Raw genomic sequence first — 14,471 nt, 5'->3', positions numbered from 1 at the left:
TACCTCCCTAAACCAAGACAGTATGTTGCTACTGGCATTCTGAGACAGGAATTTCTAACAAAATCTACTTCTGTCGCTGTGTCTAACAGCCCTCTCCTTGAATGAGCGTTTTAGGTGAAAATGTGATTTGCCACTTTGAGGGCTATACCTGGACACCAGTATATTCAAGGCCATTTCACCATACACCAGGTGGCCAGACAGATCTCACATCTGGGGAATTTCCAAATATCCAATCAGTGGACACAAAAGGGCTTTCAGTGTTGGCCTGGAACTGAAATGGATCCACCGGACCAATCGTGGTCCAGATTCAAACCCACGTCTTAGACAGGAGCCTGCAGAGCACTTTCAGCCAACTCCTACTTCAAAGCACAGGCATGCACAGGAAGAAAAACAAAGGCACCGTTTCCAATCTTTAAAACAGATAAGTCTTCCTTACCCAGATGAAAAGCCAACTTCTGCACAAATTTCAAAAAGGGTCCAACAAAAGCTAAATGCCCTTACCTTCATATTTTCCTTTTGTATTCTTCTAGGAAAGACTTTATCCTCTTAACAGCATCACCATTAAACCTTCTGGACAGGGTATTACTTTTATAAATCTGTCAGTACTCCCAAATACAACGATTGCATCACTCCAAGATGTTCTGATCTGGCTGATTAGAATGCACTGTCAGAGCAAAGGAACTGATCCTTATCCTACTGTATAAAAATTACACTCTGGCACTTAGAAGCCATGTTCTTCTTTTTGTACTTTTGTCATTCAATAGTGGTAGCAGCAAAAGGCAAATGGAAAATGCGACTTTGGTAGAACAGCTAAAAATTAGCATTGCCAACCAGCCACTGTGGAAGCTGACAATCATTATCTAAGATTCTCCAAATCACAGTCATCGGGTTACTCTCCCACATCTTAGTTTTATTAATTTTTCACCGCGTGCTACCTGGATGCCTACCGTGTAACAAACAGGCGCTCCTTTAGGTGCTGGGAGTGTAGCAGTGAAAAGGCCAAAATGTGCCCCCGAAACCCATGCTTTGTATCAGGAGGGAGGAGGAAAGACATACATAAATATTTGAAGTAGATAAATAAGTGTCGGGAAAATATGTGTTCATGGAAAACTATAGCACTGCCTAAAGCAGGGGCCAGCAGACTTCTTCTGGGCCTGGTACATTATTACAGGGCTTGTGGGGCACACGGCCTCTGTGTCAACTGCTCAGCTCTGCCATTTTAGTCCGAAAGCTGCCGAGGACAACACGTACACCAATGGGTGTGCTGTGTTCCAACAAAACTATTTACAAAAGCAGGTGCTGGCGTTTAGTTTGCCAAACCCCTTCGAGCTGATGTGATTCTGATTTTCTGGAATCTGTCTTCCAAGTCCGTAAATGGAGGTAACTGGCAGCAATGCAAAATACCAGACTTGCGCGTGAGTTCTGTCCCGGACGATTGACCCTCCACACCTCTGACAAATCCGATCTGTGTCCACCTGCACGCACCCAACTCAACGCAACTTTATTCCACGTGGATCTGTGCTTTTTTTAGACTCCTCCTTTGATCTGGTGTAACTGGGTCCGGTTCCCTCGTTTAATTAACAGGCTAAGTAAAATATTTTAACACGTTTATCTGGCATCTACGTGAGAGTCATGATTTCACGTTTTTCTGAAATGATCTTTTAAGTTTCGGAGGTCTCATCAAGAAGCGCAACGGATTCACCTGACGGCCAGGCACACCCCGACAGCCCGAGAAGTGCCCCTCACGTGGGCTGCTTAGGTTCGAGCACAGCTTTCCCCTTGGCCCCCAGAGGTGAAGCTTGGGGGGGGGGGTGTACAGCAGAACTCTGCTTTCCTAATTTTAATTTTCCTGTCTACCAACTTGACGTATCGGTTTTGGTTCATTTATGTTACTCCCCCTTGGTGGCAACAATGGCTGGGGATTTGGTGACCTCCATAAACGGATTAATGGGTTACAGGGATCTCTCTTCTCCGATGGGTGAGAGAAAATGGAGACTCTGGATTTTTAGCCTTTTTCTGCATGTAGGTCATTTTAAGTCATGAAAGGGCTTATGCCAAGCAGAGTGATAAGCCTTTGGAAGGTGTTACGCGGTAGAGTGTTATCATCCAATTTACATTTGTTTTGTCTTTATTTTTATATTTAAATCACTCGGGCTGTTATATGGAAAACAGACTGCAAGAGAGAGAAGAAAAAAAGAGCAGTGAAGAGGCCATTCTGGCAATCCAGGTGAGAGCACAGGAACCGAAGCACTGGGAAATGGCTGGGTTTGAACCACCAGGAGCAGAGTAGATGTGGCCTGCAGACAGATGGAGGAGGGAGCGCAAGTGGAAAGGGGTGGGGAGAAGGATGGCTCCTGGCTCCTGCACTCTGGGCCCGGATAACCGGGTGAATGGTGATTCCTCTGCCGAAACAGGAACACCTGGCAGGTGTGGGGTGAGGGTGGGGAGCTGGGATCAAGAATTCCACTGCGGACCTATTAAATATATGTGCCTGTTAGAGCTCCAAGTGGAGAACCCACGTAGGTTAGTGGATATTTAACTACAGCTCCGAGAAGGAAAGACTTAGATGGCAATTCGGAAGTGATCAACCCACAGGTGTCAGAGAAAGCCTAGGGACATATGAGCTCCTTGGGAAAGAATGTAAACAGAAGCGACAAGGACTAAACTCCTGGGTACACTAAGATTTGGAGGTCAGGAAGGGAGAGGTAAGGCCCGAGCCCTGACCGCACACAGAAGGAGCAACCAACTAAGACTGAGAAAACCAAGAGAATACAGTGTTCTAGAAGCCAAGGTAGTGTTTCAAAGAGGACTGGTCAGCTGTGCCAAGTGTTACTTAGAGATTAAGTTAAGCGATCTGTGTGTGATATACATATTAAGGAAGCAAGGGCACCTGACTATTCGTACAGCTGGCTCTCCTGGAAAAGCATCACTTTCTCGGTTGGCCCAGATTCACTCTACTGTTCACTTTGTTTCTAGAGATCATGCAACAGATCTGTCATTCACCATTTTGCCCGCAGATATGTGCTGTGATCATGAGACAAAAAGAAGACCAAGTCTTTAACCCTAAACTTTAAGATTAAACCAGGAAGAGAACATCTATACAGAAAGGAGAAAGGAGACATAATGGGGTGCCTGGGTGGCTTAGTCGGTTAAGCATCTGACTTCGGCTCAGGTCATGATCTCATGGTTCGTGAGTTTAAGCCTCACGTTGAGCTCTGTGCTGATGGCTCGGAGCCTGCTTCGGATTCTGTGTCTCCCCCTCTCTTTGCCCCTCCCCCTGCTCGCACTCTGTCTCTCTCCTGCTCTCAAAAATAAACAAGCGTTTAAAAAAAAAAAAAAAGGAGACATAAAATATTTATGTAAAATGGAGACTGATAATTGCGGTCTGATCCTCTGACCACCCCCCATCCCGGAGCATATTCCTGTCACTGCACCCCAATCCTTTCCTTCACAGCATTTGGCTACACATTTGTTTACCATCATCTTCCCCCAGATCGTGAACTCAAAGGCAGGACAGGAAGGTGGTTTCACTCACCAACACATTCCTGGTTCCAAGCACATACAAGATGTATCCTTGCTGAATAAACAGAACCACTGGTCGGTCTCCTCCATTTACTTTCATCATACAGGAAATGATAAAAATACTAACAGGCAAAAGAGCAAAGGGCCACCCATCTAAGACTTTTAGGCATTTACTTTTCAGACATGGTCAAGTCCGTTGTAAAATAACTTATTTACAATCTGGATAGCTGACAAAAATTTGTTACATTCTTAAGAGGTGGAGGTAAGGACTAATTGTTAGAAAGCACTCTATGGCTATGCTCTTAAAGTCTTCTGGAAAATTATGCCAAAGCGCCCCAGAGCAGTAATATTTGAAATACTGGCCTTAAAGAAAGATGCTGCTGTATCTGAGAGTAGCCAGGTAGCGATGAACAAGTATCCGGAAATGCCTCTACAACAGTCTGACAAAGTGGCTGAGTTCAGAAATAGGCTAAAAATCCAATTTGCCACAGACGAGAGCAGGCAAGATTATTTGCAACTGAATTTTTTGGTCTTGGTCACAAAAGCCCCTGGAGAACGAAAACACTGATGAGAAAATTACGCCCATTTTTAATTCTTGAGCAACACACCAAGTGTGCCCAAATGCAAGTATCCATATGGCGACTACAAAATGTTTCATGCCACTTCCTAAAACCGACTTCCGGAGGCGACGGGTTGTTTCCAAAGCACCCCCCCGACCGCCCCCGCAAACCACGTGGCACTTCCTGACTGTGTCTCTGAGGACCACCGCATGGACGTGTGACCCAAACCAGCGACCAAACCCTTACGAAGACAGGAGCCAAGTGAACCCAGGGACGGCATCAGAAGCCCTTGGCCCTGCAACAGACCTTTGCGCAGCTGAGAGTGACAACTCGCTGAAGCGAAGAGACCTTCTTTCCTCAGTCTGAGCCTTTTATTACATTTCACAACGTTCGGCTGCTCAAAAACGTCTGCATTTCCTTGGGCTTTATTTACATGCCTTGGTGAGGACGTGCGTGCGTGGTTCGTACGCAAGTGAAGCAAGCACTCTTGAGCGTTTAAGATTCTCAACACCTCGTTATCTCTCTTCGCAAAGACAGAGTTTTGTGGGCTTATGCGTTACGCTGGATAAATGCCAGCGCTATTTCCCAGCAAAAATACAAGTGCTAATGCAGGTTAAATATAGTCCTTTGTGTTTTCGCTCTGCCACATTTTCAGGTAACGGGGCTCCAAAATACTTTCCAAACTGAAAACACAATTTTAAGTTAAGTAAGTAGTGAAACTTAAAATGTTTAATGCTTGGTAGATTTTTTACAGATAGTAAAAACATTTCCATAAAAACAATAGAGTTATCTTTTTTCCTAAGGAAATGTTTTAAAATAAAATACCTAACCGCCAATACTGACTGCTGGGTTCGGTGACATTGCGTATAATCTTTATAGTGGCTTCAATTTGCATGCTTTAAAAATTACATTTTTGGCGTTTATTCTTCTAAATCACATAGCTTCCTGAACAAATAATAACGTGTCCTCCCCTTACATTTTCCCTCAAGATTACACATCCATATATATATCCTCGAGCTTACAAGTAATCAACTATTCAGGCGTGAGGGGTTTCAGGAGCTCCTAACACAGTGGGAGCTTGGAACTCAGGGTCATTTCCAACAGAAACAATATTAACCACACTGGCTGGGTTTCGGGGGGGGTGCCACAGGAGACTCGGATTCCCTCTAGAGTCTACACAGAGGCCAAAGGCTTAATTATAAAGAACTACCCTAAGATTAAATTCCATTTCAGGGGAAAACCAAACCTGAAAAACTATTCTTGGCATTAGTCTCAGGAGCTGCAGTTGAATTAGACCCTGGAATTTAAAATGCAAACAAACAAACAAGCAAAATAATACTTCCTGGCCTCTGAGAGGGAAGAAAGGGGTATACTAAGAAAATGGGGAAGGAGCTGCAGGAACCTTGGCCGTAAAAGATTAGTTGCTTGAGGGGTTCTGTATGTGGCACAGCGTATACACCGGGAATTACATTTAATCTATAAAGATTTCAAGTATTCAAGAAAGATGGTATCAGATAGAAATGCAAAACTTAACAAGCTAAGAGAACATTAACCTGCCTTCCTTTTTAGTGCAGGCCCAAAGCGGGGGAAAAGAGCTTTCATACCTGATTTATTATAAGATATTAATACAAATCGCAATCCAAACCTCCTAAATTTGGCATGAATCATATATTAAAAACACACTTCCCCGCTTTTATAGGCCTCAAACCATTGTGCCAAAGATCAGTTTGGTAAATCTGATAAAATCTTATGACAAATGGCAGGCTTTCAGACCCCTGGGCTCTCTCCCTGCCCTGACGGAATCTTCCAAGTGAAGACAAGGGCGCTGTAAAACACCAGGCAGCGCAGGGTAGAAAGGCAGGTCGGGAAGGAGCGCCGAGTACAAGTCCCAGCACTGAGCTTAGCTGCGCAAGAAGGACGTGCACCCGCTGTCACTGCGGTCACCCTGAGCGGATGGTCCCTATGGGCTTTTTCATGGCTTCTGTTAACTCTGCGTTACAAAGCTGAAACTAAAAAGCTCTTAGAAGAGGGACTAACATTTGTCAAGAAGGCAGTTTCTCACCCCCTCGTTGGTACTGGCCCCTATCATTCAAGCTAATTAAAACCCCCGTTACTTGGAACAGAAAAGCCCACCCCAAGAATGAGGTACAGAGAAGTGAATAATGGGTCTCCTCTAGTTCTAAGACGATACAAATGTCACAGGCCAGGCAATGAAAAACAGTGGAGATGACGGGGCCGGAGGGGTGGGGGGGGATGGGTGAAATAGGTGAAGGGGACTGAGGGAACACTTGTGATGAACACGGAGTATAATGTGTGAAACTGCTGAATCACTATACTGTCCACCTGAAACTAATGTAACAGTGTGTTAACGACACTGCAATTAAAGTAAAAGGAAAAACAATGGAGACAACTCAAAATGTTGTAGGTAATTTTAATGCCTTGGAATTAATACTTCTGAAGTGAATTCAAGAAACCAGAATGCAGATGTTTATATAAAATAGGACTTCACACCAATAGCATCATAACTAAAAGTTATTGTATCTCAATATTACCAACATTTATAATATTACAAAGAGGGAATGGGTGGTTTTTACTTCCTTATACTTTGTCAAACACTTAGCATAAATAGAAACATTCGTTCATTGTCTAATAAAAAAAAAAAACAGTGCGCCGTTCCTTTTAAAGATCACTTTATAAAGCATACAACATGTACCAAGGGGAAAATAATTTTAAGTTTATTTTCAGAGACAGAGGAAAAGAGAGCGTGCGTACATGAGCAAGGGAGGGGCAGAGGGAAAGAGAGAATCCCAAGCAGGCTCTGCACTGTCAGTACACAGCCTGATGTGGGGGCTCGAACTCATGAACCGTGGATCATGATCTGAGCCAGAACCAAGAGTCGGACGCTAAACTGACTGGGCCACCCGGGCGCCCCCCTCAAAGGGAGAATAATTTTTAATATCCCCCAACCTTTTCCTCATCTACACACTTACCCAAGCAGAAACAGGGCTGCCGTCTTCGCTCTTCCCTCTTCCCTCTTCCTGACTCCCTACGTCCCCTCAATTGCTACGCGCTATCTTCCAATTCTTCCCCACCGCCCCCAGCGGCGCACAAACCGGGAAGGTGGTCTTACTGCACGAGCGCTCAGGACCGCCCCTCCTGTGTCTACACTAAGGGGCTCTGCGGCCTGCAGCTCCTGACCCTTTCTGCAGGCCTCCTGATGCAGCCATCCATGCTCCGTCTTAGACCTCTGTCCCCCTCCACTGGTTCAGTCTCCATACAGCTGACAAGGAAATGCCTCTAGTATACGCGACATCAACACCTTCCGGGCAAGTGCTAAAGGCCAAAGCACAGTAAGCACTCCAAAGAGGACCTCTCTCGGGACGAGAAGTAAGGTTTAGGGGCTGAGCGGATGTTATTCTGTCTGGAAGACGACGTCACGCGGGACCCAGGCAAGGCATCTCTTGTGATCTACACGAGCCCTCGTCAGCAGACACCTCTGAGACACGCCGTGCGGCAACGCAAGGACAACAAGCCTCTGAAATGACCGCCTGCCTGTTCAGACTCCTCTCAGATCCCAGAACCCAAAAGGCTGCGACCCCTGAGAAGGGAAGCCCGGCCCAGGTAACGCGGGCACCGTCGTCGCTCCTGCACGTGGCTATGGTGTCATCTTACTAGACCCATTCTAAGCCACTGTCCTAGTGGCAGCCAAGATAATCCTCCCCAGATGCAAATCTGATCCCATCACTCCCCCACGTAACGCCTGTCTAGGACTCCCCGCCGACACGCCCACCGGGCTTACCAGACGCCGCGCCCCCGGGCTCCTGACCCCGACCCCTCTCTCTCTGTGGCTCGGCCACGTGGGGGACTTTCTCCCTGATGTCTGCACAGCGTTCCCTCCACTTCCAAGACCTCTCTCGCACTCTGCACCCCACCCTCTCCTTCCCGTGGACGTCACCATTCCCCAGGTCTCTCCTGGGAAGTCCGCCCCGCGGGCAGGTTTCTCGGTACCCTCTGTGCCCCCCGTCAGCTCCCAGCCCCAGGCTGGGTGGTGCGCCTCCCCTCCCGAGCCCCAGAGCACCCCCCTTCGTCCCGTTACGGCGTCCCTCACGCTGGACTGCCTCTCTTCATTCCCTGCCAAGGGACTGCTTGAGGGAGGGGACAGCGCTCCACACCCCGTGACACTGCCAGCGTCTAGATGGGGCCGGACGCACAGTTGATGCAATCGATGAATGTATTCCCTGACCACACGAAGACAAGGAAAGAGGGATAAGCTGACAGGAAGTCAGAAGCGGCGTCTGAGCAACCAGGGAAAATGGAACGAGGGACAACTTAGACAAGTTTGCCGCTGGAATGGCCTGTTTCACTAACAACCAAGAGTACCTCAAAGTGCTTTCAACAACTTACCGGTTTCCTGAAACCACAAAAAGTTAACATCCACCAGAATACTTTTTTGGGGGAAATACATACACCGTTAAGCTATTTCAAAAGAACCACGGTAAATATGAAGAACGTTCCGAAATGGAGGCTGCCAGCAGTTACAGAATTCACGTCCCTAAAGTCTTGCTCTGGCACACTCCTCACCCCTCCCGTCCTCTCCCCAAATCTCAGAAACGGAGCTGTTCGTCGGCCATAAAGTGATCGAGTGCCAGCTCTGTACGATGCTGTTTTCTGTGTAGGGGACCCTCTTCCCCGTCTCTTTCTTACTATAATCTGAAACGTAAAGTTAGGGAAGCTTCCGTCATATGCAAGAGAAGAATTCTTTAAGGAAGAACAAAGGGCCAGGACTGGCTGTGTGCCAGCACCAAGCAGGTCCACCTGAGACAGGTTTCTTAGGTGTGACTTGTTTGTGAGAGAAATGACGCGACTTAAGAGCACCAGGCTGTTGGTTCAGAATCAGGCCTCCTGATCGCTAACGGCTTAAAGTTCAAGATTCCGAAATACTTGGAAACAAAATCCAAATGTAAATCTGAAGAACAAAGACTAACTCTTAATGTCTACTTTAATGGGGTACTAAGCAGTTTCCCATAAAACGACAGTTAAGCATTCTTTTCCCGGCTCCAGGAAGCAAAGCGAAGCTACCCGTGAGCCCGCTGTGTTTAATTTACGCAGCCGCAGGCAGACCCGAAGGCCCTCAGTACACCCAGTTTAAAAATAAACTACCTTTGCTTGTCCTATTTTTACCGTAACTCCTATTTGTATTACTTACCGGAATGTAATAGATGCCCATCTTGGGGGTTTCATTGGCAGTAAGAAGCATTCCTAAAAATAAGCACAACGAGAAGGGTAAACAGGCGGGGAAAAGGAAGGTGCCCTTTTCTAGTTGTTTTACACTATGGACCGGTGCTCCAGGTGCCCAGAAGACGGTGCGTGGCGAAGAGCCGGACCCGGAAACCAGGCGGGTCATGGGCTTCCGTCCCCGGCCCTCCTAGATGGGGCACCTGAAGTACCGTGAAGTTCTTTACAACATCCCCATCGGCGAAACATTCCAGCCAAGTACACAAGCAGTTCCCACCGTCGGGTGCTCAGGCCTACGTAGAGCCTGCCATCATCCTCCGAGGGGTTTTCAGCTTTCAGCACAAGTTTTCAGCTTTAAGTACGTGGACAAAATGTAGTTCTGGTACACCATTTATGATAATAAACTGAAGAAATTAAGAACAAAGGCTTCTTTCTGTTAATCAGGAATCCAAGAACCAAGGCAAAGCATCTCCCACAAAACACCACGGCAAAGTAGTTCCTAAGGTTTGCATTAAACCTCACGTCTGAGTGGAAAACCAAGGGACTGACTTGAGCGGGTGCTGTGTGCAGCTACACCAGCAAAGACCTCTCCAGGGTCTCACAGCCCTTACTCTCCCCAATAATTCCGTCGTCGGGGAACCTCACGGCCTCAACTAACAGAGTGGTTAATCATTTAGTCTTCCCGAGATGCACAGTTTAAGAAAGCAGAGCTGACGGATGGGCAAACTTCCTGGCATTCAATGATGGCACCCCTGTTACCCCAGGACCCCGTCACTCTGTGGCACAGCACCAGGGTGCACATGTCCCAGGCTTTGTTCCCTGCCCTCTGCCACCTGCGGCCTACTCCTCCCCGCAAGCCTCCTGAGGCGGCTCCAGTGCTCACAGCCCCTGTTCCAGAATGACGGCACTTTCGATGCAGCTGAAATCAGCCACCATCTGGGGAGTTCTTTACAACCTGGTAAGCGCCTTCGCAGATACTATCTTGGTGCACATGCAAAAAATCTCTGAAATAATAACAGCATCCTTATTTTACAGATCAAAAAAAAAGTTCAGCGGGACTGAGTGCCCTTGTCACAAGCCAGAGAATTTTAGAGCCAAACCTCCTACGTCCTTTAGACACAGTGGGAGAAGTTGTTCTGGGGACTGAGGAGCCAGATTACCACCAGAAAGAAGGTTCTTGCCAAACATACTCCCCAAGCCTGGCTTCACTGGCTTGACTCTGAACACGGATCATTCAGCAGTGAGCATTCCACAAGGAAACACAATCACACCTACCCACCAAACCACAGAGAGGGCTCTAATCTAATGGCTCTCAAGAACCCAGACTGGACACGGCGGATTGTTTTCCACATGGAATACGATCTTTCTTGGCCGTATATGGACAATGATAGCAGCTGACTTACCACCGAACTAAACCGGGGAAGGTCAGGACTAAAACCGATCATGAACGAGAGAAACCGGCAACCTCAACAAAGCCCAAGAACAAGAAGGAAAAAAAAAAAACTAGTGAAAGGAAGTTCAGCAGAAATTAACATGATCATGGGCAAGAGAGGAGAACTTTATTTCCAGATTAACAGTGTGGCCTCACAAAATTAATTTGCTCAAGGTCACCACATAGCTAGGAAGGAGAGTAGCTGATATTCTACGGACTCCAAAGCCCGTGCAACGCAGGACTCTAAAACCACAGTAACAACTAAGATAAAATGAAAAGGCTTCTTGCGGGGTCAAATAATAAAAATTTCAGAAGTGCAAATATAAACACCATACAGCAACAGGAAAAATGTTAATATCACGTCAACTGGAAAGCAAAAGACAACTATACACACAGCATGAGGTCAATGATTGAAAACACACAAACATGAGATTAACACGAGAACTTCTCTCATGGAAATTGTAATGGTACTCGTGAAGAGACTGTGGGCTTATGAATGATTTTTCCTTTAAGTTTCCTTTATAGTGATGCTTATTAAAATGACAATACCAATTAAAGTAATTTTTTTAAACATTTATTCATTTTTGAGAGACAAAGACAAAGTGTGACCGGGGGAGGGACAGAGAGGGAGGGAGACACAGAATCAGAAGCAGGCTCCAGGCTCCGAGCTGTCGGCAAGAGCCCGACGCGGGGCTCGAACTCACAGACCGCGAGATCATACCCTGAGCTGACATCAGACGTTTAACCGACTGCGCCACTTAAGCGCCCCGACAGTAAAAATTTTAAAAGAGAAGGAAGAGCTCAATAGTGCCTAGAGTCAAAAGAACACACATCCAGTCTGAAACAGCACTGTAGAGTGACGTATCCAGTGTCCTGTGTGGCCGAACAGGGCGGCCAAAGAGGATGGGATGGATCAGCAGCCCCCTCCCAGGAAGCGTGAACATGTGGATTCTCCTGTGCACGTGCTTCAGAGGCCAAAGGATTCACCGAAGCCCAGAGTTCCAAAACCAGATTGGATGCTCTCTGCCAGTGCTACTCACTCCACTCCCAGGGCCACCCTGCAAACTGGCCCCCGGCCAGGCGCTGAGTGTAGAAGTGGAAAGGAAGAATTCAGAAAGCTGTATAGTGATGCGACATTGCAGGGAGATCCCCACGTGTGCTCCTTTCCCTTGTAACGCCTTTTTACTACGTTTTACAAAAGTATCCGGTCTGAAACGGATTAGAAATTTAAACACAAAGGAAAAACACAATCTCTGCCGTCAGAAACATCTGCACTGAAACGTACGGCAGCGGTCACCGCCTTGAACAGCTCAGAGCAGAGCACCTGTGAGAACAGAACTGTGTCAGGGACGAAAGGCCAGGACATTTCTTCCATGTGCTCAACCACGGATGTGACTATGGAGTTTGGGATTTTACCGTACAGGGCACCCAGGATGTTTCCACATGGCTCGAGCTGCTCTTTCCCATGTTGGGAGAGGACATTTGCCACAGATGGGAAGGCGACTGCACACTGAACGGGGAAGGCCGTCTGCAGGGGCCTGGAAGGCGGCTGGGGAAACCACACTGGGTGCTTTACACGATCATTCAGCCTGAATTCAGTCTTTCTGAGTCGAAAGCCCATCTTCTTTTCTCCGTAGCAGCGATTCGAACCCAGCGATCCCGGGTCCCAGCGGCGGCGGGGCTCAGACACCCGTGAGCCCGACAGGCGCCGCGCCACGCCAACGCGCCGTCACGGAGCCGACCTGCAGGGCAGGCGCCCAGCGCAGAGACGCCGGAGTCGGCCGAGTGAGCAAGAGCAGGAACAAAACAGCAGCCAGGAAGGCGGAGCCATTTCTCAATATTCTGAGCAATCTTCGTATTAGAAAAACATTACAAAACAGTAACCGTGATTCGGCTCTAATTACTTCAAAATGAGTAAGTGAGAAGATAAAGAAAGAAGGACGTTTTAGCTTTTCTAAAATATGATTAAGCGCCTGATGATTAAGCATAAGGCATCAAGAGCGGCGTCAAAGGGAAGAGGAACAGAGCAGGGGAGAGCAGCACAGCGCGTGAATCACACCCACTCACACGCAACCCCCACGGCAGCCGAGGCCCTGGTCTCACTGTGCTTGCAAAGCTCAGGGAACAAACCATTTGGCTACTTTTTGTGTTTGATTCGCTTCTTACAAGTTATTTGACAGTGAAGCTGTCCTTCTGTTCGAAACATCACTCTTACAATGTTTACCTCCCAGGAAAGTACATTTCGCAATGGGGAGACCCGGTGGTCACCTTAACCCAGGGACCACGCTGCCCCTCCCTGGCCCTGGATGCTTCTGGGAAGGGGTCTGACACAGGGGACCCAGCATTCCTCGTGGCCACAATATCTCACCTACGGTGCGTCACAGTCAGATTTAACTTCTATCTGAGATAAAATACACGGGCTGGAGGCACAATGTCAATGACATTATGACAGCTAGCCACACGAATCCAGGGTGAGGGACATTCTATGCGACTACTGCCCTGATCTTGGAAAAATCAAAGAAAACAAAACAAAACAAAACAAAACAAGGACGGGTGGGGGGACACGACTATTGCAAACTGAAAGAAACTAAAGATGGCCCCAGCTCAGCGTAACACACAACCTTGATTACGGCCTGGTTCCAAACAAGGCGCTACAAACGGCATCTGGGGGACAAGTGGGGAAACGCAGGAATGGACCGGAAGTAAGACAATACTGGAGACCGAGAGTCATTAGACGGGCTGGCGGTCCTCAGTCCCTCTGACGACACGGACGCCGCACGCCCTCGGTGGACTTCCATAGCTCCCTCGCGCCAAAGCTGCGCCCTACACTGGGCCAGATCCCCAAGTCTGGGCCAGAGCCGTGCAACAGAAATATCGTGCGAGGCTCACGTGTGATTTCACATTTTCTACTAGACAGATTTTAAAAAAACTATTTCAAAAACAGGCAAAACATATTTTAATGTATCTTATTAAGCCAGTATGCCCCAAACGTTTCCATTTCAATATGTAACTGACATAAAAAATTAAAGGTTTATTTCGCGTGATTTGTCTCCACGATGTCTTCGAAACCTGGTGGGTAGTTTACGCTCAGAGCACACCTCACTCAGTTCAGGTCGGTCACCCTGCCAGGTCTCAAGGGCCACACATGGCCACACGTGACCATGCAGCTTCCGTCTCTCAGCACTAGCTGCCCTTCAAATTCTCACCCCCCAGGGGCACCAGGGTGGCTCAGTCGGGTTAAGCGTCCGACTTTGGCTCAGGTCACCGTCTCACGCTTCGTGAGCTGAAGCCCCACGTCGGGCTCTCTGCTGTCAGCGCAGAGCCCGCCTCGGATCCTCTGTCTCCCTCTCTCTCTGCCCCTCCCGGGCTCTCCTGCTCTTCCAAAAATAATAAAATCAACATTTAAAAAAAAAAAAATCCTCTCACCCCTTAACCCAGCCGCCCGCTCACCAGCCTCGTGCCAACCTCAGTGCCACCTGACTTTACTCCTCCTCGTGGGCAGCTCAGACCCGGTTTCGGACCGTCTGATACTCTCTAACGGGGACCCCGACATCCTCATCTGCAATTTATTCCTGAACTCGTCCGCACTGGACGTCACCCCACCACTGCAACAAGACCCTCTCCGTGACCACAGACACACAGCGCCTCATCCTTCTCGGGACAGCAGCACGTAACTAGAAAGGGCATGGGCTCCAGAACCAGGAAAGGCTGGCTCTACCCGA

General features: G+C 47.9%; 1 protein-coding gene across 1 annotated transcript in view; it reads right to left on the bottom strand.

Moving 5' to 3' along the window:
• NOL10 (nucleolar protein 10) overlaps positions 1–14,471 on the bottom strand; it is an 88,717-nt gene that overhangs the window by 47,447 nt on the left and 26,799 nt on the right. Inside the window, exon 13 of the mRNA XM_027077888.2 lies at positions 9,289–9,341. Coding sequence (XP_026933689.1) covers positions 9,289–9,341 — 53 coding nt within the window. The remainder of the gene's footprint in view (positions 1–9,288; positions 9,342–14,471) is intronic.

Source organism: Acinonyx jubatus, chromosome A3 (genome assembly GCF_027475565.1).
Source record: "Acinonyx jubatus isolate Ajub_Pintada_27869175 chromosome A3, VMU_Ajub_asm_v1.0, whole genome shotgun sequence".
Classification (NCBI taxonomy): domain Eukaryota; kingdom Metazoa; phylum Chordata; class Mammalia; order Carnivora; family Felidae; genus Acinonyx; species Acinonyx jubatus.
The sequence above is the reverse complement of the archived record's forward strand: the minus strand, read 5'-3'. Positions and strand labels throughout refer to the sequence as shown.